This window comes from Cotesia typhae, unplaced genomic scaffold (genome assembly GCF_013202065.1).
Source record: "Cotesia typhae breed Kobodo isofemale line unplaced genomic scaffold, CoteBio_Ctyphae contig_20, whole genome shotgun sequence".
NCBI classification, from domain to species: Eukaryota; Metazoa; Arthropoda; class Insecta; order Hymenoptera; family Braconidae; genus Cotesia; species Cotesia typhae.
Window position 1 is genome coordinate 5689646 of NW_027423725.1, and position 27634 is coordinate 5717279.

Here is a 27634-nt window from a genome sequence, read left to right on the forward strand (position 1 = left end):
TGTAATTGTAAGTTAACGTTGTAAATTATCGACGCCAGAATGGCTAGTACAAAATCCATTGTCTTCAGTTTTAGAGTTTCGTCGAGGTAAATTTGAATAATTTGTCGTTATTCTCATTACTGTTACTATTATGCAAATTGCGCAATTCTGTAATTAGGGGCTATTTTATGAATATTGCAATCAGTAAGTTAATAATATATAAGATTGTCAATAGACTACGCGGAACAAATGCGTCAACTCGGAGTTCAGTCTACAGTCGTCTTCGGAGTTCATATAAACTTGGAATATAGTTATTAATTCTAAGGGTTACACTGGCTGAAGAAACAGCGCACCAAGCATAGTTAAACAGAAAAATCAATAAATTTAATTAAGTAGAAAATTTCGTTTATTATTCAACTGTCTTAACATTTGTTTTTAATTTTTAATTGTTTAATTCTCTAGAATCACCAAGGAATGCTTAAAGAAATCTTGAAAAAATTACAGTACACTCTATAATAACGAGTTTTGGTGGATGTTCTAAAAAAAAAATCGTGATCATGAGTACAACATAAATTTCAGTAAGGTAAATTTTTTTTATTACAATAATATTTATTAAGAAGTTACACGCAGATAAAATTAAATAAAAGAATTTTTCTTTAATTTCATTTTTATAATGTAAAAACATGGGTCATTCCACCAAATGAAATCATGGTTACGGTGTGATCCACGCGAATTGATTTTAGATTTTGTTGAAGTGTTCTATGCATGAAAATAAAAATTCCCTGAGAATTTGGGTCCTTAATATAAAATCATTTCGAAATGACGATTTTTTTCATTTTGCCAACTTACAATATTTTTCATTTTTCAGTAACTTTTATCGAGAAGAAACACATATGTCTACATGATAAAGAATATTTTTATTAATTTTAATTTCTGTAGAAAATGTATTTTAAAAATATGAATATTTTACAATTATCATTCTCACAATGTCTTAAGGATTGAAATTTCGTAACACTGGTTGTTAACTGATTTCTCCTTCAGAAACAAATAATACCTACCAAATTTTAAGTCCATAGAAGATACGGTTTCGAAACGTAAATTTTCATTTTTCTCTACGTAGGTGGAAATCTCTTATATATAGGGCATTCTATGCCAACTCAGATACCATTTAGCTTTTGAGTCTTCGATTTCTTTCCTAATTTTTTTATGTTTTGAAAACGGTTAAAAGAAGCTTCCTTGATTTTTTCAATTTTTTTTTTTCGTCCGATATATCGGTCCGACTGGGATGTTTTTTTTTTAATTTTTCTCTTTAAACACGCAGCATTGATTAATTTTAAAAATGTGGACCGTAAGATGGACGGTGTGGCTTAGTGTATATGGAATAAGCGAAAAAAAATTCGGTATGACCGGGTAGCTCAAATGGGAGAGTAGCCGACATGTCTTCGAAAGGTTCAGGGTTCGAATCTCAGATCGAGTAAAAATTTTTTACTGTCTTATTTAAATGTAACAAGTAAAGTGTTATTTAAATGGAACAAGTAAAGTGCGATAACAAAGAGAGCGCTGCAATTAAGCGGAAAATTTGGGAAACTCAGGTAAGGTTGAGTAATAACGTACAATGCCATGGTATCTTACGTATTCCAAAATTGATCAGTATCATAATTCAAAGAGTGACGAAATACAATTCATCTAATATTTATTTTGGTTATTATTATCTTACTTTTTTTAAGAACTTTAAATGTATTAGATGATTACAAAATAAAAAAAAAAATCCGGAGAGAAGATCACAAAAATTTTTTCGTAAGAGGAAAAAAAATTTGAAAAAATCCCTTTAAAAAATTTTTTTTAATTTTAATATCAGTTTCAAAATGATTAATTATTTAATTTTTCAATTATTTGAAATTTAAAATATGAATAGTTAATGATTTATATGACAATTTATAGTGAAATTAATTTACTTCACAATTTAACTCAAAAATTCCATACTGCCTTAAATTAAAACCTCTATATCTCAAAACGTATAATTCTTAACGATTTAGTGCTAAGGACTTTTTTTGTAGGAAATTAAATTTCCTACAAGTCTGTCATTTGCATTTTTTCTGTAGCTAATATTGTTAACGAGATAGTTACAAAGAAAAACGCGAATTTTATGAAAAAATTAGCTTTAGTGGCCCGTACTATCCCGCAGGTGTGAGTTATGACTTTGCCGTAATGGAGACTTTTGTAGAGCGTTCAATTCTAAGAAATACCTGTCCAGGTCCTAGATAATCCCATTAAATGCCGCTGAGTTATAAAATTCAAAAGAAAAAAAATCAAGTTTTACGTGTATTTTAAATGGGAAATCATTACACGCCTTGGTCGAGTACTTAATATTAATATTAAGGGCCCAAGCTTTCAGGGAATATTTTTTTGGTACTCCCAACAAATTTTTACTATGGGAACGAAAAAAAAAATAGTCCAAAAAAAAAAAGCACCCTAATATATATGGGACATTCCACGTCAAATTGGACAGTTTTCAAAATTTTAATTTTAGATTTTCTCAATTTTTTTATTAAAGTAATAGTGTATTACACCCCTTGGGAAGGAAAATAAGAAAAGGTCAACAATTACATGTGATCTTAAAACTGAGGTTTTCTTTTTTACTTTCCAAGGGCTGTATACTATTTTTCTCCTCGATGGAGGCGGAAAGCGGCATTTTCGTTTAGCGCAGTGGGAAGAAAATTGACGCTTTCCGTCCGGAGGGGAGAAAATGAACTTTATATTAATATAACAATTTTAACCGTATTAATTCAATAATAATAATAATAATAATATATGGGTTATTTTATACAAAATCACCAGATTTGAAAAATCACATTTTTTCATTTAACTGAATTTTTGAGATCCTTTTGTAGGTGTCAAGAGACGCTTACCTGTAAATTATTAGCCCTCAATTTTCCTGAAGCTTTTTAGTTATAAATTTTAGAAAATTGAAAAAAAAAAAAAAACAGTGATAGTCAAGGGCAAAAAATTCGTAACTCGTTATTAATTATAATTACAAATGTAGGTAATCTTTTCTTTGTTTTCTTTAATTTGTAGTAAATACGAACGACCAGGGTTAAGCTTAAAGTTTTCCATTGTTATAAGAATTAAAGATTAACTTTCATTTTCATGATCATGATTTTATTCTAAGTTTATAAAAAATCAACATTACATCTTTTTGTTTTTATAAATGAAATTAAATACTTATCAACTTTATAGCTCATGGTAGAAACCAATGTTTAACGTAATATTACTTACATAAAGTTAATTAAATTTTTGTAAATTGAAATGGATACAGAAGATCAATTTTCTACACAATAGTGCTTAATACAAAAAATTCATTAATAATTATTATGCATTCGAAATGAAGAAAAGAAAGAAAAAATAATTATTCTTATAAAACCTAAATTAAATCTGTAATAAATAAATAAATTATATTATAACCATCAGGGCCTGGAAGTTGGGGCCAACAATTAAACTTAAAAATAGAGCAAATTTAAATTAATAATCACAAGCGAAATGACGATCGCGAGCAAGTTCAAGTGCTTAAATACTATACTATATTTTAAGCATAAAATGTCAAAATAAAAATGAGGTTGGCATCAAAACACGTGGGCTTGAACAATACAATCTGACATCAACGACAAAACTATAGAATAAAAATCACAAGTACAGGATAATGTGAAATATTTACAAATGTTTCATGAAATTTCAAATAATTTTTAGCAAAAATCTGTCTTATTTTTTCTGTCTAATTTTTTTTGTCATATTGTTTGTCTTATTTTTTTGTATTATTTCTTTGTCTTATTTTTTTGTCTTAGTTTCTTTATTTGTTTTCTCTTATATTTTTTGTCTTAGTTTTCTTGATTGAGATCATTTTGTAAATTTTTTTGGGCTTGACTAAGCAAAAAATCATCTAATACTTTTTTTGTAGAGAACATTTTGCTCTATAATTACCACCGAAGACTTAAGCTTAAATCGATCAGCAGGAAAAAATTAAAATGTAAAACCTAATTTTTTAGTAATTTTCAAGTTTTTAACCGAAATTATTGTGTAACATTTTTTGAGCTTGTCTGAGCCAAAAATATTTCGAGATTATTTTGTAGAGAATATGTTTTTCTATATCTACCAGCAAAAAGTTAAGCCTAATAGAAAAAAGTGTAAAAATATAAAAATTATATTTTTTATAAATTTCAAGTATTTGACCGGAATTATTTTAAGTCAACTATTTTTTTTTATCTACTGTTGTCAACCACACAAGTATTAAAATCCGCTTCTAAAACTTTGCTCCTCTTTCGTCTAGCCTAAATCTGTACGCGGAGACTTTTGCTAAAAATTATCTGAAATTTCATGAAACATTTGTAAATATTTCACATTATCCTGTACTTGTGATTTTTATTCTATAGTTTTGTCGTTGATGTCAGATTGTATTGTTCAAGCCCACGTGTTTTGATGCCAACCTCATTTTTATTTTGACATTTTATGCTTAAAATATAGTATAGTATTTAAGCGCTTGAACTTGCTCGCGATCGTCATTTCGCTTGTGATTATTAATTTAAATTTGCTCTATTTTTAAGTTTAATTGTTGGCCCCAACTTCCAGGCTTTGATAACCATCCAATTAAGCTATTTAATTAAATATGATTTCACAATGAAAGTTATCACTTTTTAAACTAAAATCATTGAATCCTGCTATTTTTTCTTAAATACATATATTCTTTAAACCAGTATATAAAATAGATCATCAATATTTTTACGTAGCATATAAAAAATTTACGAAACTTTTCAATGAAATGAATACAATGATAAATTAAATACTTTTACAAATACTTTGGAAAAAAAAAAAAAAAAAAAAAAAAAAATAAAATAAAATAAGTTGCATTGGTGATAAAATAAAAATTGTAAATATTACTACCCTGTATAATATGAGTAAATATTTCATGAGTAGCTTAGCTGATTGCTAATTGTTCAACCCTTCTTCGATGCTTTTCGGTGTTTTTTTCACTTAGCCACTTGTCAATAGTCATAGGAAGTTTTTACTCTGGTTCCGCAGATATGGTTTCGTTCAACTTAGTGGTTAAAAGGTTAAATCTTTGCATTGAGATATTTTAATAGTTAAAATGTATTTTAGAGCTTCAAAATTTAATTGTTTTTTATTGAAATAATATAAAAATTGGTAGAAATTATCAGTTAATTATTTATAGAAATTACTCAATGCTTTGCAATTGCCTTGTAATATAACAATCAAATAAACACATTATTATTGTTATTATCATTATTATTATTATCATCATCATTATCGTCATCACCGTTGTTATTATTATTATTAGCAGTAATAGTCGTCGTAATAATAGTGATTATAGTAGTATTACTGTTATTATTAATAGTAATACTTAAATGATTCACTAAAAGTCCAAACTTTCTTTTAAAGGTATTTTAGCAACCTCGAAGAATATCCTACAAAAAAAAAAAAATGTCAAATTATTAAAATAAAATAATTAAAATAATTGTAAGAAAACTTATTAAGATATAAAGTAGTGTTCTAATAACGATTTTTCAAAGTAACGACTCTTTTAAGAGTGAAAGATGCTTTCGTTGTTAGTGCATTAACTTTTTACCAAAATTAATAAAAATATTAACACTAAAAATTTTCATTAAATTGCAGTAAAAAACTTCAATCTACTTCCTATTAGTGTATGAACTTACTGAACTGTCCAAAGAAGCTTTTAAGGAGAAAATTTATGAATTGTTTAAGTACTAATTTTCACTAGCTTACAAAAAATAACAGTGCAGATGTACTTTTAATAGTTCTATTTTTATATCTAATCTATTTATATAGGTGGACGTATTGTTGCTAACTAATATCATTTTTAATCTATTACAAAATTCCTATCCGCTATCTCATTCGCGCCAAATTTTTTAACATTTTCTGATAAAAGATTTCAATCCTTATTTCCTGTGTTCGGACCTCCCGCCCGGCGCCCTGTCATTGTTTCTCTTTTACTCAGGAAATTTCAAATTAGAAATTCAAAGTCATGAAATTAGACAAATATTTACAGTTATACAGGTATCACGAGTGGAATTCAAATTTGACAATTGAACTTAATGACTATAAATTATAGCAAAACATAACTCTCAAAACTTGAAAAAGCTAATAATGTTTCCAATTTCTTTAGGAATTTTCGACAGGTTATATTACAGTGAGGAATAAGATATTGATCGTAAATACTGGACAAGTCAATGCAAGTTGATGCCGTAAGATGGACGACGATGTTCATGAAATGGTCCATCTTTGCAAGCATGGATTGGTATTCAAACATGCTTGTAAATCTACATCTGAGGTATGTTTCTGTTCATCAGAAACTGTACTTTCAGAAAAACTAGTGCGTATAAAAAATTTATCCCGAATATTAAAATTATTTCTCACTAGCTTAACAGATGTGAAGAAAAAAAAACTTCTTTTTTTTTTAATTTTTCAAGAACTTGTTGGACAAATCGACTAATTTTGATGTGGTTTGCGGCAATTGACGTTGTTTTTGTCGGTTAAGAGCTGATTAGATTATGGGAACAAACGGTATAGTAGTTTAAAAGTTACTTTAAATAAAAATATTTTTCGAGGCGCGTTTCGAACGATTTACATACTCTTTTAAATCGAAATAGTGACTATAGTGACTATTCACTATTTTTGCAGTGCAGAGTAGATCACTAATTCAAATAGTGGTATACTTTTCACTACTAAATAGTGAATAGTCACTATTTCATAAGCGACAGTCATTATTTCGATTTAAGAGAGTACACTCACACATGCAAATTGTATGATCTATTTTTTTTTCCTAAAAAATTTTTTTTCTTTGTTCCAGATTTTACTATCCATTAATTTGAAACAAAAAAATAATGATTTTTTATTTCAAAATTGATGATAAAAAAAATTAGGAAAACAGTTGACCCTAAAGGCCATTCCCGCAACTTCCCGCTAATTCCATACTTAAGTGCTCAAAATTACACTTATTGCGTTTTTGAGCTCTTCGAGCTTAAGAATACAATTTATGTGTTATTTTGAGCTCTCCGAGCTCAAAGAGATTGCTTTTCTATGCTTTTGAGATCTTCGAGCTCGAAAGTCTGGTAGAGGTTTAATTTTGACAGAGGTGTTCTCAATAAAACACTATTTTTTGAATTTTCAAACCGCAATTACTTTTGAATAAATGAACCGATTTTCACGCGGTCGGCGGCATTGAAAGTGAAGCCTTATAGAAAACCTTTAAGTTTAAATTGATCGAACAAGAAATTTCAAACTAATTAAAAAAAAAACGCTTTTTATGCTCGACGGGCAGAAAGCGTCAACTTTCGGCCCGCTGCGCTAAACGAAGTTGCCACTTTCGGCCTTCGTCGAGCAAAAAAATAGCATACACTCCTCGGGAAGTAAATAAGAAAGCCTCAGATCACATGTTTGTTAACCTCGGCTTCGCCTCGGCCAACAATTACATGTGATCTGAGACATTTCTTACTTTACTTCCCTCGGTGTGTAATATACTATTTTCGGTTTTTCTTCGACAACGATAACTCACGAATGAATCAACCGATTTTGACCGAGCTAGCGGCAATCGACGTAATTTTTTGATGGTAAGAGCTGATTAGTTTTTTAAATCGATTAAAATCTGAGTTTGCGGGAAGTTAAAAATTCCATTCCTCATAAATCTTGAAAGCATCTTATAAAATATATATTTCAGTTTCTGAATTGTCCTCTAATTTGCTGTACGACACCAGCTGTTAAAGTATCAATGATTGAAAACAAAAAGATATTTTTTATTGAAAGTCAAAGATATCTCGAAAAAATTTTTCTAAGCCCGTGATACGAAAAGAGTTTTTAAATTCTAGTCTAGAAGTTTTAAAAAATCGATTTTTTAACTTCCTGCTAAGAAAATTGAAAATTTTCAAAAATCGGGAAGTTATTGGTTTCACCCCGTTTTCGAAAATCGAGTTCTCATCAGATCTTGACGTTTTAAGGTCCTAGGAAGCTTCCCTGAATGTTTTCGCGATGATGTCCGTGTGTGTGTGTGTGTGTGTGTGTGTGTGTGTGTGTGTGTGTGTGTGTGTGTGTGTGTGTGTGTGTGTGTGTGTGTAATCCTTTTATAACTTTTGAACGGCTTGACCGATTTCATCGTGAATAGTGCCATTCAAAGGGGCTTGACCAAACTTAAATTTCCTGAAAATTTGAACTGATTCGGACCAGTAGATTTTGAGAAATTGTAAAAAAACTACAAAAAAAATTTTTTTGAAAAGTGGTTTTTTTGGAATAACTTGTAAACGGCTTTACCGATCAATTCCAAAAACTAATCAGCTCTTAACATCAAAAAACCACGTCGATTGCCGCCAGTCCGGTCAAAATTGGTTGATTCGTTCGTGAGTTATCGTGAACGAAAGAAAACCGAAAAAAGTGTTTTTTCAAGGTTACTCTGAAATTTTCGGTTCGATCAATTAAAACCTGAAAATAACTGAGAGCTCAAAACTACACAAAAATTATATTTTTGAGCTCAAAGAGCTCAAAAACATAATAAGTGCAATATCGAACGCTTAATTACGAAAGTAGCGGGAAGTTGCAGGGATGGCCGTCAGGGTCAACCGTTTTCCTAATTTTTTTTTTCATATTTTCAGAGTTTAAACCCTTAAAAAAATGCCTTTAAATGGATTTTTCAAAATTCGAATTATTTTTGGAGATACAGTGGATTTTACATAGCGGGTGGTTCGTCAAGCTGGTGTAAATGGCAACAAGCCGTAGCTAAGAACACTCTTGAAGGCTTTTTCCATGAACAACTCCCTCTGGATGAAAAAGTAGTGAAAGTAATTGAGCCCATTTATACAAGCTTATCGTCAGATGATTTATTACATCAATATTTGGGGTCCGAAACTCAAAATAATAATGAATCACTCAATTCAATAATATGGACTTTTTCCTTCAAAACATATTCACGCCTGGAACTCAGACAATTGAAATTGCTACTTATTTAACTATTGTCGTTTTTAATAAAGATCATTTACTGATCTTAAAAATAATGAAACTTATGGGTATCACCATTAGTACTGACGCTCAAACATTTGCTGTCAGACGTAACAAAGTTCGAATTGATCGCTCTGAACTGCGAGCTTATGCTGCTCCAAAAAAAGGCAGAACAGCTCGATTCACAGAAAGAACTTCGCAAGAAGTTGCATATAACGTAGAAGAAGGCCCAATGTATGGATTTGGGATCACCACTTAATCCAAAGTGAGTATTAAATATTACTATCCGAGTTATTCTACTGGAATTGTTTCTCAAACTTCAAGCGTGTTTTTCTCGAAACTACTTTTTTTGAAGTGGTTATTGGTTTTGATTTTTTTTGTATTCTCGAAATTTCAATAAATATCATATGAAAAAATGGATAATAATAATGTTTTCCATTTTTTTTTATCTTAGTTTGAAAAGTGTCTAAAATTTAGGCTTCTAGACCAGAATACCCCCTTCAGGAATACACATTTGGATCTACCGAACTTTTTGATAAAATATTGATAGATATTATTTACTTAAATTAGATGATACTTTTTTAAGCATGAGTTATGGGAAGATATGGTATGTCTAAAAATTACACTATAAAAATTTTAATAAACCATTACTAGTTTGTCAATTATCTATTTTACTTATTATGTGTGTGACAAAACTATCATCATTTCCTAACTGTAACTTCCAAAAACTAATACTTTCGCAAAAACTGCGAGTCAGGTAAAAAAGAATAGAAGAAACTATTTTTATAATGTACTCAGACATTTGATTTCAATACAGAATCGCAGGCGCAAGCAGCGGGTCGCACAATTCCTGTTACCAAAATTATGAAAACTTTTTTATCGAAAAATGAATACGTCAATAGTTGATCACCAAAATTTTAGATCGATTTATCGCACCGTTTCTGAATAACTAATTTTTGAAATTGCTTCTTTTGCACATAAAGGTGTGGAAAGCCGATAAAGTTAGTATGAAATCTTTCGTAACGGAAGAGTGATGCAACTAGATTTAGTAAAATATGAATTGCGTGACTCAACTACTTTCAAGAAACTTTTTTAAACAAAGAAAAATCGTTTTGAAAATTAAAAAACGTTTGTCGTTATTTTTTTGAGAAATCGAATTTTTTGAGCGAAGACTCTTATTGAGAATTTTTTTTTTTTTTATAATAGGAAAGATTTTTTCATTTTCTATGAATAATTAGTTTTTAAAGTAGAGCAGAAAAAAAATAATTTTTTCAGTATGAACTTACTTGTGACTGTATTTATTGCGAACAGTCGATAGAGCATCTTTATTTTTCCTATGGAGACCTTGGTTAAGTAAATTTACTATATGCTTGATGTCATCAATTGTGTACCCAGTATAGTATTCTAAAGTTGGAGTCCATCCACCAAGATCTTTCATTTGGAGAGCAAGAAAAAGAGCAGCAGAAGCTAACTTGCTATCACTGAACATTATTGTTGCATAATCCATTAATGAATATTCCAAAATATAACGAGCTAGTGTCAAAGTTGGCATTGATATTTTTATGCACTAAAAAGAGATAAAAAATTAATAGTATTAACACCCGGTCTCTATGATTGCAGCTTTATAGTTATTTTCTAGACAAAGAAGAATTTTTAAAAATTCTGCTACGTAATAGAAGAGTAATTCGAAAATCTCATTTGTTTAAAAAGAAAAACATAAAACTGCAATAGCTTTAAAATCACGAGAGCAACAAGGATAGTACCGTTTCTCGCAGCGAGTGCGACGCGAGAAAAAGAGGAGACCGGCTGTTAATACTCAAAATATTTTGTATTATAAAATTCTTCCGAACTATGTTTTTAATTATACGTAAATACTTCAAAAAGAATTTCCATAATTTAAAAAAAAAAAATTCTTAAAAACAACAAAAAAACTGTGGGAAATTTTCAATATGAATTAAAAATCATTAGTCCACTTAAATGTAATAAAAAATATAAATAACATAAGTAAATAACGAAAACAGAAAGAAACAGAGTTTTCTAAAAGAACAAATAAAAAACAATTACTCTTGCATATCGTCGAAGAAATCGGTAGGACAACGGAATTCCTAAATCAAAATCAACAATTTTTAGGACATTCATCTCCATTCTAATAAGTTCACGTTGACTGTAAGCACCGTCACATATGTATAAAAAATCCTCAATCATTGGTGGGATTCTTTCCTGCAAAATAAAAATAAAAAAAAAAAAATTAATTTATTTTGTCTTGAACTAAATACTATAAAACGATTAAAATAGATTACTTACGTCGAATTTACTAGCAATAAATAAACTAGCTGCTCCTAACAATTGTAAAGTTTCCTTTCCTACAGTTACCTTAGTCAAATATAAATCGACTAATTTAATAGCTAAATATAAAGTTTCATGATTCAACTCAAATGATTCTTGAACTTCAACCATCCAATCAACTAATAAAGACCTCATCCATCGTGATAGACAAACTTGTTTTTCCATATAATCACCAATAAGAAAATTTCTTTCTCGACTTTTAAGGTATTCAAATATCTCCATTGCATACTGCGATACTTGATAAGGATCACGCCAATTTTCAACATCAAAGTCCCATAAAACACCAGAAGGTAACTGTCGAACTGGAGTTTTATCTAAATATTCAACACTTTGTTTTGCTGGAGTATTGACAGAATTTCTTTTAGATTTACTGATTTTTTGAACTACATTTTCTTTTTCAATCTAAAAATTATCATAAATTAAAGGATCTATTAATTTTTACACTCTAAGAAAATTTAACTTACTCTATCGATATTTAGTTCTATTTTTTTGTCATTTCCTTGAGATAAATCTTCTAGTGCACTAACATACAAAGAACTATCGTTCGATTTTTCTACATCAATTGGTTTTTGATTTTCACTTTTTTGTGGAATGCCCTTCTTCACTTCCAATTTTTTTGTAGTCCTTGTAATTTTACTAACATTTTTTAATTTTGATGAGGGCTTTTCAATTGCAGCAATGGGCTTTACAATAACTTTTTCAGTATTCCTAAGTGTATATGTGGAGCTAACCGGCTTAGCTTGTGTTTTCTTTACCACTTTTTTTGGATCAGCCAATTGAACACCTAATGATTTTCCAATAGCCTAAAAAAATAATATTTCAATTAACAATTCAAATTTAATGAAAATATCATAATTAAAAACAAATACTTACATTTGTAATATTTCCGAGGGCTGATCTCTTAATCATTTTGTCTTTGAGCGGCGATGCGTCTGCTTTTCGTTTAAACCTCAAATCTTTAGCAGTCACGAGCGGTTTTATATTCATTTGATCAGCTGCTTTTTGATTTCTTGTAGTAATACTTTTTTTTACTGCGTTAACCATAATAACGGGTTTATTTTGACTATTAATTGCTTTAGATGGTGCCATCCTCTACTTGAAACCGATTTTATTTTCAACTGTATCAATCAATACTGAATCCTAAAATGTAACTTTTAGTGTCATCAGCCCATAAAGAGATAATTGTTCATTTCATTTAATTATAAAAAAAAAAATTGAACATTGACATTTGAAAATTGACATTTTACCTTTTTTTTTTAGTTGCATTTATAAAATAAATAAGTACTAAAAAATTACTTTAAAAAAAAAATTGACTCATTATTTTTTGAAATTCCTATGATGGATTTTTAAAAAATTTTATAGTATTAATTTATTTTTTAAATAAATCATTGGTGTGAATTCAGCGGACAATTAATTATTTAAGAATTTTTATTATTCTCAAACTTTATTTATTATCATTAAAAAAATCTAAAAATTTACACAAACTAATTGTAAAAGATTACTAAAAGCATTTTTCATATAATTTTTTTTTTTTTTTTTTAATGAATTATATGCTATAAATATTAAAAAAATTGTTAGATGTCTCTACATTTCCATGCTCATAAAAAATAATGATACTGAAATCGGTAGATATCGGAAAATTTTTTAATTTTATTCAGAAACAAAAAAGTTGTACTTGAAAAATTTTCCTCTAAAATTGTAAGCAGCTGTCTTTAATATTCAAATGCAAATTGAAAAAATATTTGTTTTAGAATAATTCTTTTGTTTAAAAAATCCAAAAGATCAAAAATCTATTAATTTCAGGTCGCAAAAAATCCTAAAATTTTTCAGAAGATGTCTTACGGTATCATTGCAAATCATAGTTCAAAAATAACGCATAAATAATTATATAGAAATGTTTACAAACATAAATTTATTAGATATCATTGTTTTGATAAAAATAATCCATAATCCATCTTTGTAACGTACAAAGAAAATATTAATAATACTTACTCTTAATCACCTGCATGTATGAGATTATTTGATCACAGTTATAGCGAGTAAATAATTTTTATAGTTAGACGAAAATTCTAATGAACTCAAGCCGGTATTCAAAGTGTATGTAAGGTTAAAAAAATATCTTATATATTATGAATTCTAAATTTTGTATAAAGATTCAAATGTACTAATTGTCCATTCCCCTTTTAGTTAATATCAAAAATTTATACGACGATATTAAATGAATCGACAATTTTCACATTATCAAGTATTGTAAACAACGCTAACATGTACTTATAGTATTATAAAAAATAGATTACGTTACTTGAGGAAAAACGCGGGAACAGTCATGTGGAATTTTAATGCTCCAATTTTAATAAAAGATGAATGAACCATGTGATAAATAAACCTCAAAATTGCAAAACTGAAAATAGTCAATCAAAAATAACTGAAACTTTAAGCAATACTTGTTAATTATTTGAATTTTTATCCTTTAAAAATTGAGTAAAAATATCATAAGTTACTTCGGTAAGCTCCAACAAAATAATTTCATGAATTGAATAGAATAGTCACCTGCTTGTTTTGGAGTAAACGTAATCAGATGCACCAGCTCAATGTCAATTATATAAATAGAAAGTTTTTACAATGCGTTTTATCTTTCTCAGTCCAAAAATTTATTGTCAAATGATACTTGTTAATATAATAATACCATTTTTTTAATTTCTTTTTCTCTTTTTCATCTGACGAAAAAGAACTTCAGACCACTACTAACTGCCAAATGCATGCTGGGAGAATCAACAGTTCTTTTTCGACGCTTGCAGCGCTTAACCTTTAGTAATTAATTTGTTATATCCGATGACATGATAGGTGTCGTTAATGCATTGCGCGGCAAATTCACGATAATTTGAATTATTTAATTTAATTTACAATAAATTATAAAAAATGCATTTTGCTATAAAGGTAAAAGGGACTCTATTAGTGGCACGTTTAACCCCTATTAGTGGTACTTTTTCTTTCAATGGAAAAATGTTCTACTTGGAATAAAAATTAAAAATTTTTTTGATCTAAAGGTATTAAAGATTAGAAATAATATATTCATAATAGAAATTAATGATTTCATTAATTGAATAAGTACCAAAATCTAAGAAAGTGTCAGTAATGGGGTCCCCACCACTAATGGGGTCTTTTACCCTATAGGACTCAAAAAATTGTAATAGCGCATAAATTAAAGTATAGTAATCTCTTTAAACAAATAATGAACAAAACTAACTTTTTCAACATTTCCCAGACCTATAAAAAATACTCGAACAAGCTTTCTCATGTTACTTGACACCTTAACCTTGGTGAAAATCTAGTAAAAGAAAAGCCATATGTTAAAATTCTTGCAAGGGTTATGTTAGTCACATATACATTTTCGTTAAACATTTTTAAGAGGTCGTAAATTGTAAAGAAAATAAGACCATAGAATTAAACCAACAATAATACTACTATTTGTTAAATAAATATTTGACAAACTATTCGAGTGACACTTATCAAATAAATAATAATTATAATATTTAATCGAAAGAATAATGTCTCATCCTAATTATAATAAACCAATGATTATTAATCCGCAATACATATATTATAATTTAAATCTTATCATAATAGTTTTAATTAATAAAATTTATAAATTAATATCTAACTTGTAACTATAATAGATGAACATTACATGAATATATTTTGTAATACTTATAATAATTTAGTAATGATAATAATGTTTTAAAATTAATAATACTTATGTTAATTGATAAACCATAAGAATCTAAGATATAATTTGTGAACCCAGGTATGCATTTGTGAATGTACCAAGCAAAACATACGTATGTAATAGGCACAGACATGGACGAGAATAAGTTTTATTGTATACGTTAAAATAAGTATTAATACAAATTAGTATACATTTTAGATTAAATATAAGATGTAATAGATTAGGTATATTAGTATGAAACATAAAGGAGGAAGTGAAGCCGGAAAACACAGACTTCAAGCCGATACTTTGTAACTTCACTTCTTCCTGAGAGCTATAACTGAACTCTTGCTGCAGCTGAAACCACTGAATAAAATCAATCTCTCTACTAATAATTTATTATCATTTAAAAACAGTCCATCTAATTAAAATTTTCCTTTTTCTTGAACTTTTTCTTCATCTAATAGTTTTCAATATCAAAAGTTGAATTATTAAGTAACAACAAATTTTAATAAATACCGCGTGACTACAACTCATACCCCAGTCCAGAAGGAGGCAGTACGATCAATCTGACCCTACTGGACATAACAAATTAGAAAACCTCTTCCCTTAAGGTGCAATTTCATGCTGACGCTCGACGCTGATTTTTAGCGTCAAACTTGACAAAAAACGCCATCTATAGGAGAGCGTCAATTCAAGAGCGTCAAAAAGTCGCGTCAAGCGTCAGCAATATCTAGCGTCAACAAACATACATAACTAAGCGTCAAAAATTCACAACTATCGATTGATCGATTGTATATATGTTGTTATGTTTTATTATTATTAACCTCAATTACACCTCAATTACACAAACAACAATTAGTTATAAAATAAAATAATAAATATATTAGTGAGAAAAAGATAGTGATTAAAAACAGAAAGATGTTCGCAAATTATCAACATCAAATCTGGGTCTACGAGTGTCAAAAATTGATTCAAGAAAGAAAAATTGCTAAAATGAAGAAAAAAAGAATTTTAACTGCTCTGTTTTTAAACGAAGTAGGATTATTCAAAAGAAATTATACGAAGAAACGTTATTGGATTCATCCTTTATTTAAATTACGGGACGTTCACGGATTCATTGAGGCTATATTTCCAACTCTTTTATCATTTCCGGAAAAATTCGAAAATTATTTTCGAATGAATGTGGAACAATTCGAAGAATTATTAGGTTTGGTTGGTCCTTTGATTAGTAAACAAAATACTGTAAGAAACTCTATTTCAGCAACAGCAAGACTTGCAATGACCCTAAGGTAATAATTATCTTATTCATCTCATATTAATCTCATTATTCACATCATGATTCATAAGAAGTTAGCATAACTGTATATATTAATTTTTCTCTGCAGATACTTGGCAACAGGTGATTGTATGACTTCAGTATCCTATCATTATCTTGTAGGTTTCACAACAACAATTAATATTATAAATGAAACATGTGAAATGCTATGGAAGTGCCTAAATGAGAAAGTATTGCCATATCCGCTGACAGTTAGAGATTGGTTGGAAATCTCTCATGATTTTGATGAAAAATGGCAATTTCCACACTGCATAGGAGCTATGGACGGAAAGCATATTCGAATACAGGTATGAAAATTCAGTTACAATTATTTAATTAAATTCACCGCCTATGGAACTTACATAATAATTCGAAATTTCATTGTAGTGTCCTGATAATGCTGGCTCAGCGTATTATAATTATAAAAATCATCATAGTGTTGTTTTAATGGCTATTTGTAATGCCGATTATTCATTTGTTTGTGTGGATATTGGTGCTTATGGTCGACAAAGTGACGGTGGTATTTTCAAAAATTCCGCGTTTGGTCAAAAATTTGAACATCAGCAAATGAATGTGCCGCAACCAGATCTACTTACTGTTAATGGAGCACCCTTACCATACGTACTGGTAGGTGACGAAGCATTCCAACTAAGTACTTATTTACTTCGACCATACCCGGGAAGAGGTGGTCTTACTGAGGAACGAAATATATTTAATTATCGTTTGAGTCGCGCACGGAGAACGATTGAAAATACATTTGGCATTATTGTGAGCAAATGGAGAATTTTGAAAAAACCAATTGAAGCTACAGTTGAAAACACAATTACCACAATCCAGGCAATTGTCGTGCTTCACAATTGGCTTCGCAAGCATGAGAAAAATGATACATATATTTCGGATGATGATGATATTAATGAATTGAGAAATGAAATAAACGACTCGGCTTTAGAGGATGCTAGAGTTTATGGCAATCATCACAGTAGCAAAGTGGCCGTGTCAATTCGCGATAAGTTTTGTGATTATTTCAATACCGAAGGAGCAGTTCCTTGGCAGTATGGTCGTACCCAATGATGAAATTATTTAAATTCTACGAACTATCTTCATTACATATTGTTACTTCTCAAAAATTCGATATCTACGTACCTTCAGTGTTGAATTGTGTTAGTCCTCACGCCCCAAATCTTACGTTAATCTAGCAGTTTATAAACAGTACTTATTATGCTCTTCGATCCTCATCGCATCATCTCTCGTGGCTATAGTTTTTAAAGCTATTTAAATAATTAACTCTATATAATATTTATCTTCATTCATTATTTATAATTTTGTAATTACTTGTAATTATTATATTTTCTACTTCTGAATGATTGCAGAGAATTGCATTTTTATATTTAATTAAAAGACAGTGAAAGACTGATATTAAATTTTTAGACTAATAATAATTAGCAATTATGTGTACTTCTCTGTAATCATCGAAATTGATACTAAAAGAAAACCAAAAAGTGTAATATTAAATTAGAATTTTATACACTTTATAAAACCAAAAAAATAAAATATATATTGAAATTTTATCCCAGCAATTATTATATCTGTAATTATTAATTATTTACGGAAAATATGTAACTTGAAATGCGAGACATGTTTATTTTGTGTAAGTTTTAAAAAAATTATTCAAATAGAACAATTAAATAAATATAAAGTTATGTAATTTCGTATGCGGAGATTAATATAAACTAAGATAGTGAATAAATTTTATTGTATAAAAAATTATAAAAAATCTTCGAAGGGAGTGAATAATTTGAATAATTGTATAAATTTAGAATGTACGAAAAATATGAATTTCATGAAAATTTTTAAATTTAAAGAAAATTTTTGTAAATTAAATTGTATTTAATTAATAGAGAAAGATAACATAAAATATGTATGAGAATTTGAGTTACAAGAAAAGTATGATCTTGAATTATTAAGTTTATTCAAACTCGAAATGTTTTTAAAACATACAAATATATTATTTGTTAAACAACTTGACAGTATGAAAGTCTTACAAAAAATACAAAGAAACTCAAAGAATTTTATGAGAATATTTAAGTAATAATAATATCATTATTGTCATTTTAGTTTTTTTTTATCTTTTAATATCATCTTATGATCTGGTGTTAGTAATTTATCTTTAAATCATTGATAATAATATTGGGTATTTTAACGTAGTTTTTTTTTGTCTTGAAACTATTTAACAATATTAAAATTAACTAATCTTTGGCTTAAGCCAGTAAACATTATTTTTTGACATTAAATACCTTAATTAGTTTATAACTAACAGCAATATACTAAATAGTTTATATTTAATCATTAATTATAGTATCACACAACCACTTTAAGGTAGAGTTTTGTCTTAAAACAATATTATTGCTGTAAGATTTCATTTTTTTTTAGCTTATTATCCTATAATTTGATCTTTGACCTTATAATTATTAATATTAGTATCAGGTAATTATTTCAAGATAAAGTTTTGTATTAAAACTATTCAACACTGTTTAAAATAATTAATCTTTGGCCTAAGTTTTAGAACAGACCATAATACTGATGACATAATTTTATAATAAGAGCCAAAATAAAAAAAACTTTAAATTGTTGAAAGCAGCAATTTTTTAAAAATCGTATCGATTTTCATTTTGAAGTTTACTTTGAACCAAAGCCATAATTTCTATTATTACTCCAAGATGCTTGTCTTCTGGAAGTTTCCTTATTTCATGGCCTACACCTGCTAAAAAATTATCGACTGCATCAATTTTTGGAGTAGAAGGTAATGTAAGTGGTGGAGAGTCCTTGCAGATCTTTGCAGCGATCATAGCTAACGGAGACATATTATTGTCTAATAATCCGTTATTAGTACGTTTACGTGAAGTTTTACTGACAGGAGTAGCTGAAAAATTACGTTTATTGTTTTATATCAAAATTATATTTTCAATTAAAAATTCAGCTTACTTGATATTGGATTATTACTATTATTATTGTTTTTAGCATCATCTTCAGATATATAATCATCACCTTCAACTCCACTATTATGGAAATCATCTCTAGGAACATTACCTACAGTTCTAAATTACACAAAATATTAAAAATATAAATTAATGATTGTAGGAATTAGAATAATTATTTTCACTTACGGCTTAATCAAGCAACAGTCGCGCATGAATGAGCAAGCGTCATAGAATCTCCATTTCTTTTCGTCAATTCGAGCTGAGCCAATAGAACGGCATTCTGCTCGAACTTGTTTTCGGTATTGATCTTTTAAACTCTTAAATCTTTTTTTAGCATCATCAGCAGATAATCGATCTGGCAAAAAAAAATAATGATGAATAGAGGTAAAAAAATAATAATAAATACTTATTAAAAATTGATACAGAAAAAAAAATTCAACATACAGTTCATGGCTTTTGATATTTCTTCCCATAGTAGATCAGTAGCTTTTGACGAGCGCTTTGCTAGAGGTATTTCATAGTTCCACAAGGGCGGCCTTGATTGGACTTCCAAAATTAAAAATTCGATTTCATCGTCCGTTAGTTTAGATTCTTCTTGTGGTTTCTGAGACATGATAGCTTTTTTTTTTCCACCCTTACAACCCTTTGTCGAAGCAGATTGGAGTGTAGGACTTTTCTGCGCTAAAATTAAGAAATATAAAATCAATCAGCCATGAAGTTTTCATAATTTTGACAATAGTTAGGAAAGGAAATTAAACATTTGTCTTACGTAAAGGTAAGCTTAACATGTCATCTTCATCGTCTAACACACAATAGTCTACAAATTCTTCAACACTTGCTTTTTTCCCACCTCCGATAGCACGACCACTGTATAACTGAAAAACATCATCTTTGCCATTTAATTCGGGCAATAATTCGCGAATAACTTCTTGGGTGCCGTCCTCAAATTGTGCTCGACGGATTATTGTTCTTTTGTCAGCTGTCAAAAAATAAGATTTAAATATAATATATATATTGTATTACACAATGCTATCGAATTACTTACCCAGTAAAGGGTAAAAATAGTAGTTTTTGTCAACATGAAAGTTCTTATAAGGCTTCATGCACGGATGACTGCAGATTTCTTTACAGATAGTCTCACATACTCCGCATGTATAAAACAATTCCCGTTCCTGATGAAAAAAATATACTTACTAATATATAAAATTATTTTTTTAATGTTAAAACAACTTGACAATGTAAATAACGTATGTCTACACATATGGATGTATAGAGACAAACGGCTGACATGAACTCAGCGTACTTTCTTTTTATTTTTCAATCGAAATTTGAGGACATAGTTTAAAATTCAATGCTCTTGCTTTTTTTTTACATCACATGAAAATTAATTTACTATCAAATTATGCAAAACTGAATTTAATTGTACGATAAATGGTAAATAACATTTGAGGTTAAAAAAATGTTATTTACTTTTTCATTCATTTTTCATGTCTTAAATCAAAATATATACATAAAATATAATTAAATTATAATTTTTCTTTTAATATTACCTCCCCGTAGTCCATGATACCTTTTTCATATATTTTTTCAATTCTAAAAAAAAATATTTTATTACTCTTGTTTTTTATTTTTCGATATATATCGATTACTACCTACTTCGATTATAGGATTTTAGCTTGACGCACATAGCTCCATAGCTCCAGCGTCCAAAACTAAACATTGTTTAGTTTTTTCAGTTTTTGTCGCTAAAATTTATCTAGATGGCGTTTTCGTCGGAATTGTACCACGTGATCAAGTTTGACGCTAAAAATCAGCGTCAAGCGTCAGCATGAAATTGCACCTTTATAGTCTCCATATAGCTTTGACGCTTTGACTATACTCACTAAGTTTACTCAAGACTTAGTTCAGCTGAACACGCTCATTTATAGAGAGCGTTGCAATCAGCCCCACGGCATACAACAGCGTGGAACGTACATCCGCCGTCATCACTGATCCTTTAATCATTAATCAGTGACTTCAGTGATATCTCGGTTCACTTGAACCAGAATCAGCTGACTTTTTTTTTCTTTTTTTTCTGATTGTCACCAATAGGAGCAAAAAAGAAAGCTTCCGAAACTTTAATACCTTTAAGTGATTGTACAAATCAAAGACACGTGGTCAAAATAGCAGTTTAAAATAAAAAAAACAAAAAAAAAAACTGAAAAACATTAGTTTTCAAGCAAGCTGTTTTAAATCTTAACCTCAATTTGAAAGTTTTTTTAACTTTGATTAAGGTGTCTTTTATAGTGTAAAAAGCTTAAATAAAAATATTTTGAGTCGTGACTTGTTTAATTACAATTTATCCAAATGGATCGCTCCGGTAGTTTATAAAGAATTCATTACTGAAGATCACAGCACATTCAAGAAATTATTTACTGATTATAAAACAAAATTAAATAAAAATTCCACTATTTTTAGAAACATATTTTTTTTTATTTTTATTAAAATCAGAAATATTTAAAGCAAAAATGAATTTTATGAAACTTCAAGAATTTATGGAACTTGTGGGCCAACTCAAGGTAAATAATTCTAAAAAATGTTTAGTTTTACTCAACTTTCATGAACAACTTTTATATAAAACTAAAAAATGATCTTGGTCCGTTTCTAAATATTCGATTCAAGTTTCACTAGCTTATAAAAAATTAGCTTTTAAAAAAATATACATATAAATTTATCAAATTGTGTATGTCTTTCATTCATAAATTTGATCTTCCATTGAAATATATTATCTTGGATTGATGAAAAAAATTCGTGTTTCATTGAAGAAAGTTCTGAAATCATAGCTTAAGATAAAATAGATTTGTAACTTATGTTTATTTTTTCCAGCATATAAAGCGTACTGGATGGGTCTTAAGAAACATAGAAGGTTCAGAAACAATCGCTGCACACATGTATCGTATGGCTGTACTTTCGTTACTCGTAGATACCCAAGAAAATTTGGATAAAAACAAGTGAGTTTAGTTTTTTCTATCTAAATTAATTTGTAGAAAATTATATATGACATTCCACATTGACCACTTTTGACCCCGACTTACAATGCATTTGAAAATTTACGTCCTATGAAGGTAATTTTAAAAAATTTTCTTATTCAACCAAAAAAATGTAATAAACTAAAAAAAATGGCTTTTTATTTTAAAAATCATGATAATTCTCAATATTTGACTTATTGAGACGTTTTGTTTTTCTTTAAATTTTTGTTTTTGAATGCACTTTTTGAAAAAAAAAATTAGTCATACCTGTCTTTATGGTTTTCTTTTTCGGATTTTCGGAAAATATCGAAAACTTTTCGATGATTACCATTTTCGAATTTTCTTTTCTTTCTATTATATAAAACTTTGAAAGTTTTTGTAAATTTTAAAAATTTCTTCAGAGTGTTGTTTTTTCAATTTCTATTTTTCTTTTCACTTTGAAATCAAATTTTTTTTTAAACTAAGTTTATATCTTACAACACTTCATCAAGAATTTTTAAGTGATCAGAGAACTTCTGAATTGGAAAAAAAAAAAAAAATAAAATAATAAAACCAAAAAATGAAAAACTTTTGATTACGTTCATTTTTTACCAAACTATAGCGATAGGGTTTTGAAAACGAGGTTTAATCCATTTTATCTTTAATTAACCATTTTTTTATTTTTGAAACCTTATAATTTGTCAAGAAAAATCAAATATTTTTTTTTTCTTAAAAAATATGATTATTCTTAAAATGTTACTGCGGGTTTTCTCGCTTGATATGTAATCTGCTATTACGGTGTCACATTATTTTTTTTAAATGGTGTATCCTTTTTTCTTGGACGTGTTGACATGTTAACATGTTGACAAGTTGGCTGTATTTTGGCGTAAAAAAATATTAATTTTTTCATTTTCAGAATTATGCAAATGGCATTGGTGCATGATCTTGCGGAATGTATCGTCGGTGACATAACTCCTCATTGTGGAATATCACCTGAAGAAAAACATAGATTGGAAGATGATGCTATGATGAAAATTTGCCAATTATTAGGAAACCAAGGATCAAATATTTTAGAAATTTTTCGGGTAAATATTTCAAAATCATATCAGTTTCAGATGTTATAAATGATAATACAATATTCAGGATATATTTTTTTAATTATGAATATTCGATTTAAAAAGTTCTTTTCAAAGCCTATATCTGTATAGACGATGATTTTGATCAATTTTTTGGCATTCAGAGCACTTTTCAAAACACTAAAAGTGACATTAAGTTGATGAAATGATATACGTACACTTTCAGACGAGTAAACAGACACCATTATAAATAGTCATTTTACAAAGATAACAAATTTTATATTGTCATGCATCTTATTGATCAAAGAAGTCAATTTTAAATATCATCTTTCAACTTTCTCATAGGTTATAAATAATTATAAAAATTTGCTGCAGAGTTCTGGCTTAGAGCCCTCTAGATGACATCAATAGAAATTTATAAATATTATAATCTTTTTAAAATCTACCATTACATCGAATTGGAAATTTTTTGCTTTATTTACTCTTTCACAATGGCATATAGATTTACGTCTTTTCATGATTAGTGTCATCAATCGCTTGAAAAAAAACAACTGAAGTGTTGGATGGATCGAAAGATTCTTTTTACATTTATTAAAATCACAAAAGTTTTAAATTATTACTATTATGTTTTAGGAATATGAATCTCAACAGTCGAATGAAGCTAAATATGTAAAAGATTTGGATCGATTGGATCTTATTTCTCAAGCTTATGAGTATGAGAAGCGTGACGGAACTCCTGGGAAACTCGAAGAATTTTTCGCAAACACAGTTGACAAGATTTCTCATCCTTTCTTGAAAAAAATGGCTGCCGAAATCACTTCTCAAAGACAAAAAATTATAGGAAATAAATAAGACAAACGAATAAATAAGATATAAATAATTTTTTTAATCATAGAAAAATTCCTTTTGAAAAAAACTTATTTATTTCAAGAAACTTATTTTAAGTATTTATAATAAACCGAAAAATAAAGATAATGTTTAAATTATTTATTATATAGCCCTGTAAAAAATTAAGAAAATGAACATAAAATTTTCAATTTCAATATAAAATTATTATGTTAAAAATTACACCGACACACAAAAAAAAATTTGTTTGTACTTTTGACTGGACCCATCACGAAATTGTATCACGACCCGCTGAATCCGAATTTGAAATCTGTTTGGCCCGGTCACCCTTTGGATTTGAGTAAAATGTAAAAAACCAAAAAAAAAAAAAAATTAGGAATACGGTAGACCCTGAAGGCCACCCGTGCAACTTCCCGCTAATTCCATTCCTATGTGCATAAAACAGCACTAATGATGTTTTTGAGATCTTCGAGCTCAGAAATACAATTTATGTGTTATTTTGAGCTATTCGAGCTTAAAAGTCTGATAGAAGTATCATAGAACAATATTCTTTAAATTTTCAAACCGCACTAACTTTTCAATAAATCAATCGATTTTCACGCGGTTGGCAGAATTTGACGCAATTTTTTTAGTTTCATAGAAATCGGTTCATTCATTCAAAAGTTATTGCGGTTTAAAGATTTGAAAAATAGTATTTTATCAAACTTTTATCAGACTTTTGAGCTCGAAAGATATCTGAAATTTGAAAAAAGATTCTAAAAGAAGACAAAATTTCAGTCAAATAAGTCTCGACCTCCGGTGTTGTAGCTCCATTATTTATAATTTTAATTAAACGTTAAAAATTTGGCTCCACTCGGCCGTTTCATCGTGCCAAGGCATCGCTGCCAAGCAAAGTATGCAACACAAAATAATTTTTTTATAACATTCAATATTAATTTGAAAATCTGAATAAATTATAGTATCATCTAGACACTTAAAGGAATATAACCCCGCCAAAAAAAATTTTTCAGCTTGATTTGTGTTTAAGTTATTCAATTGTTAATTAACTAATTTTTCGTATACTTAGTTTTCATAAAATCTTTAATAAAAGTTTAAAAAATGTGTTGATAAATTATTTTTTTTTTGGAAGCTCTTGTTATATAAACAATGAACAAGACCGCGTGGTAAAAGTTTATGAAAGTTTTTTCATTTGTTTATAATGATTTTTCAAAGTTATCAAAAGTAGAAATATCCGGCTAATGTTATAAAAAAATTTTTTTTTCCTAAATTTTTAATATTAGTTATTTTTGTATTGATATATTGCGTCTAGAAGATTGGCTACAAAATTTTTAACATTAATTGTTTGAAAATTTGTTATAAACAAATAGACAAATTTCATATTTTTGTCATTTTGTTGTCTTAATGTAAAATAATGATTTTTATGATAAAATTTTTTAATTGTTTAGAATTGTTTTTTTCATTCATCCACTATTTAAATTATTTATTAAGAAATAATTTTTTTCTTAAAAATCATTATTTACAAATCTCAATATAATTATCGAAAAAAATTTTTTTTTAATTTAAATTTTCATTGTTTACTTTATAAATAATTTGTTATAAACAAATTTATATTTTCGTTTCATTTTGTTTCTGTTGCTTTAAAAAATTAAAAATTCAGCCATGTGCATCAAAGTTGTAAAAAAAATTTTTCTCTATTTTTTATTGAATTTTAAAATAATTTACCACATCAAAGTTGAAGCAGTCAACTATTTTATCAACATAAATTATTGTAACTTTTAAACTATTGATGATACGGTCTTTGACACTCAATACGATTTTTTAGAAATTTTATTGATTTACATAATAATTTTTTGATATGGTTGATATCTATTATGGTTCAATTTTTATAAACACTTGTTTATAAAAAATTGCAACACTTAAATCCTTTAAATGATTATATCTTTTAAACTATTGAAATTAGGGCTTTTATGATTCAAGACAATTTTATAGAGTAATTATTGAACTACTGAAAAATAATATTTTTAGATTTTTAATTCCATTTTTTTATTAGTTTTTTTTATTTATTCTCATTATTAAACGGTTAAGGGTACATTTTCTGGATTTTATTGTCTTCATTTTCCTACCTAACGCCAATAATTTATGTCATTCTTGCTGCTTTCTTTCAATTTTTGAAATTTTACGTAAATTTGATTAAAAAATTGTATAAAGTTCAATCAATAATTTTAATCAGGGCTTTGTATTCTATTTTTTAATTACCCTAGCGGTTTCGACGACTCAGCGTAAACTCGAAGTTTACGCGGAGTTATTATAGAATATACTCCCTTTTGGAGTTTAATCAGGGTAAAAGTGGAAGAATGATTAAGTAATCAAAGTTATTACAAAGTAATAATTTATATCATAATAAAACACAATATAAAATCATTTTGTTTACAAACGGTAATACAATATTTTTTTTTAAATTTAAAGTTTTGAACATAAATATTTACCTCTACAACATAGAAGAAAACACACTTTTGAAAATCTTTAGATTATTACAAACACTAAAAGTAAAATAATAGGTAAGTAAAAATTCATTACTTATTAAGTAATAAATCAGTAAAAGTGCTACATAAAAAAACTTGTTCAAGTAATTAAAATAAGTTCAATAAAAATTCAAAAAGGTTTTCTTTTCGATATAAAACTTGTTTTTAAAAACAATAAGAAAGTAAAATGTAATGAAGAAAAATTTTTAGTCGAAACATCATCCTCAGACAAATGCTGACTATTATTATTTTTGTTACTCTTGTAACTCTTGTCATTAATGTCGATCTTAAAATTGTTTTAAGATATTTATTTGCTTTACAAATATTACATGATTACATGATCGGCAAAACAGCTATTAGACATTTCGTGTTCTGGAACAATACACGATCTGTCTAAGGCCTAATTGCATTTCATGAACTGTCTAAAAATCTTAGCCACTTCCCGTAACTGATGGACCATGACACAATTTGGCTGCAGTTCATGAACTGTCAAATTTCATGATCTGTCTACGACATATCCGTTGTCATTATTTTTATTGTTGGGCCTATTTGTTCCTTTTTTACTTTTAATCAGTAATTTTTTTCGAACTTAAAGTTTTTAAATTTGAAACCTGTTAAAAATATTGATTGAAAAAATTAAAAATGATAAAACTCGAATTTTTTCAATAATTTCAATCTTTTTGTTTGTATATGGGGCCTTTCACACCAAATCGGACAGCTTGGAAAACTTAAATTTTCGATTTGCTCAATTTTTTACATTTTTTCGCACCCATCAAAAACTCGTTTTCCGAGATGTTGAGATTTTTTGATAATTTGTTCAGAAGATTTAATTTTGAAAAAACCTCTTTTTCATGTTTTTTGCTA

General features: G+C 28.0%; 3 protein-coding genes across 8 annotated transcripts; 1 reads left to right on the top strand and 2 right to left on the bottom strand.

Annotated features, from left to right (window-relative positions):
* Window positions 1-4092: 4092 nt before the first annotated feature.
* On the bottom strand, window positions 4093-14084 carry Cycb3 (cyclin B3). 5 transcript variants are annotated; one of them, XM_074259448.1, is made up of 8 exons: window positions 13888-14084; window positions 12585-12632; window positions 12211-12477; window positions 11802-12140; window positions 11296-11739; window positions 11056-11211; window positions 10278-10558; window positions 4093-5453 (listed from the first exon to the last, which is right to left on the bottom strand). In XM_074259448.1, the coding sequence occupies exons 3-8, from the start codon at window positions 12424-12426 to the stop codon at window positions 5402-5404; spliced, it is 1488 nt and encodes a 495-aa protein (XP_074115549.1). In that variant the 5' UTR covers window positions 12427-12477; window positions 12585-12632; window positions 13888-14084; the 3' UTR covers window positions 4093-5401. The 5 variants fall into 5 exon arrangements, with proteins under 5 accessions (XP_074115549.1, XP_074115548.1, XP_074115547.1 ...); XM_074259447.1 differs by lacking the exon at window positions 12585-12632 and adding an exon at window positions 13640-13738; XM_074259446.1 differs by lacking the exon at window positions 12585-12632 and adding an exon at window positions 13640-13768.
* Window positions 14085-18130: 4046 nt separating this feature from the next.
* On the bottom strand, window positions 18131-21074 carry LOC141538107 (uncharacterized). 2 transcript variants are annotated; one of them, XM_074259423.1, is made up of 8 exons: window positions 20992-21074; window positions 20890-20932; window positions 20385-20511; window positions 20109-20318; window positions 19784-20020; window positions 19526-19694; window positions 19344-19456; window positions 18131-19281 (listed from the first exon to the last, which is right to left on the bottom strand). In XM_074259423.1, the coding sequence occupies exons 1-8, from the start codon at window positions 21057-21059 to the stop codon at window positions 19007-19009; spliced, it is 1242 nt and encodes a 413-aa protein (XP_074115524.1). In that variant the 5' UTR covers window positions 21060-21074; the 3' UTR covers window positions 18131-19006. The 2 variants fall into 2 exon arrangements, with proteins under 2 accessions (XP_074115524.1, XP_074115526.1); XM_074259425.1 differs by having other exon boundaries at window positions 18132-19281; window positions 20996-21026.
* Window positions 21075-21311: 237 nt separating this feature from the next.
* Window positions 21312-24377, top strand: LOC141538108 (5'-deoxynucleotidase HDDC2). The gene is made up of 4 exons (XM_074259426.1): window positions 21312-21897; window positions 22205-22329; window positions 23243-23411; window positions 24036-24377. Exons 1-4 carry the CDS (start codon window positions 21847-21849, stop codon window positions 24252-24254), a joined length of 564 nt encoding a protein of 187 aa, XP_074115527.1. The 5' UTR covers window positions 21312-21846; the 3' UTR covers window positions 24255-24377.
* Window positions 24378-27634: the final 3257 nt, after the last annotated feature.

What these genes read in the sequence shown, in the direction of transcription:
- LOC141538107 (XM_074259423.1), bottom strand. Translation starts at nt 21,059, where the DNA reads ATGTTTAGTTTTGGACGCTGGAGCTATGGAGCTATGTGCGTCAAGCTA. An exon ending in GTATCATGGACTACGGGGAG is followed by an intron (nt 20,512 to 20,889) that starts GTAATATTAAAA and finishes TTTTTTCATCAG; the next exon opens with GAACGGGAATTGTTTTATAC. An exon ending in CTATTTTTACCCTTTACTGG is followed by an intron (nt 20,319 to 20,384) that starts GTAAGTAATTCG and finishes ATTTTTTGACAG; the next exon opens with CTGACAAAAGAACAATAATC.
- LOC141538108 (XM_074259426.1), top strand. Translation starts at nt 21,847, where the DNA reads ATGAATTTTATGAAACTTCAAGAATTTATGGAACTTGTGGGCCAACTC. An exon ending in GAAAATTTGGATAAAAACAA is followed by an intron (nt 22,330 to 23,242) that starts GTGAGTTTAGTT and finishes TTTCATTTTCAG; the next exon opens with AATTATGCAAATGGCATTGG. An exon ending in ATATTTTAGAAATTTTTCGG is followed by an intron (nt 23,412 to 24,035) that starts GTAAATATTTCA and finishes ATTATGTTTTAG; the next exon opens with GAATATGAATCTCAACAGTC.
- Cycb3 (XM_074259445.1), bottom strand. Translation starts at nt 12,426, where the DNA reads ATGGCACCATCTAAAGCAATTAATAGTCAAAATAAACCCGTTATTATG. An exon ending in TAGAACTAAATATCGATAGA is followed by an intron (nt 11,740 to 11,801) that starts GTAAGTTAAATT and finishes GATAATTTTTAG; the next exon opens with ATTGAAAAAGAAAATGTAGT. An exon ending in TTCTTCGACGATATGCAAGA is followed by an intron (nt 10,559 to 11,055) that starts GTAATTGTTTTT and finishes ATCTCTTTTTAG; the next exon opens with TGCATAAAAATATCAATGCC.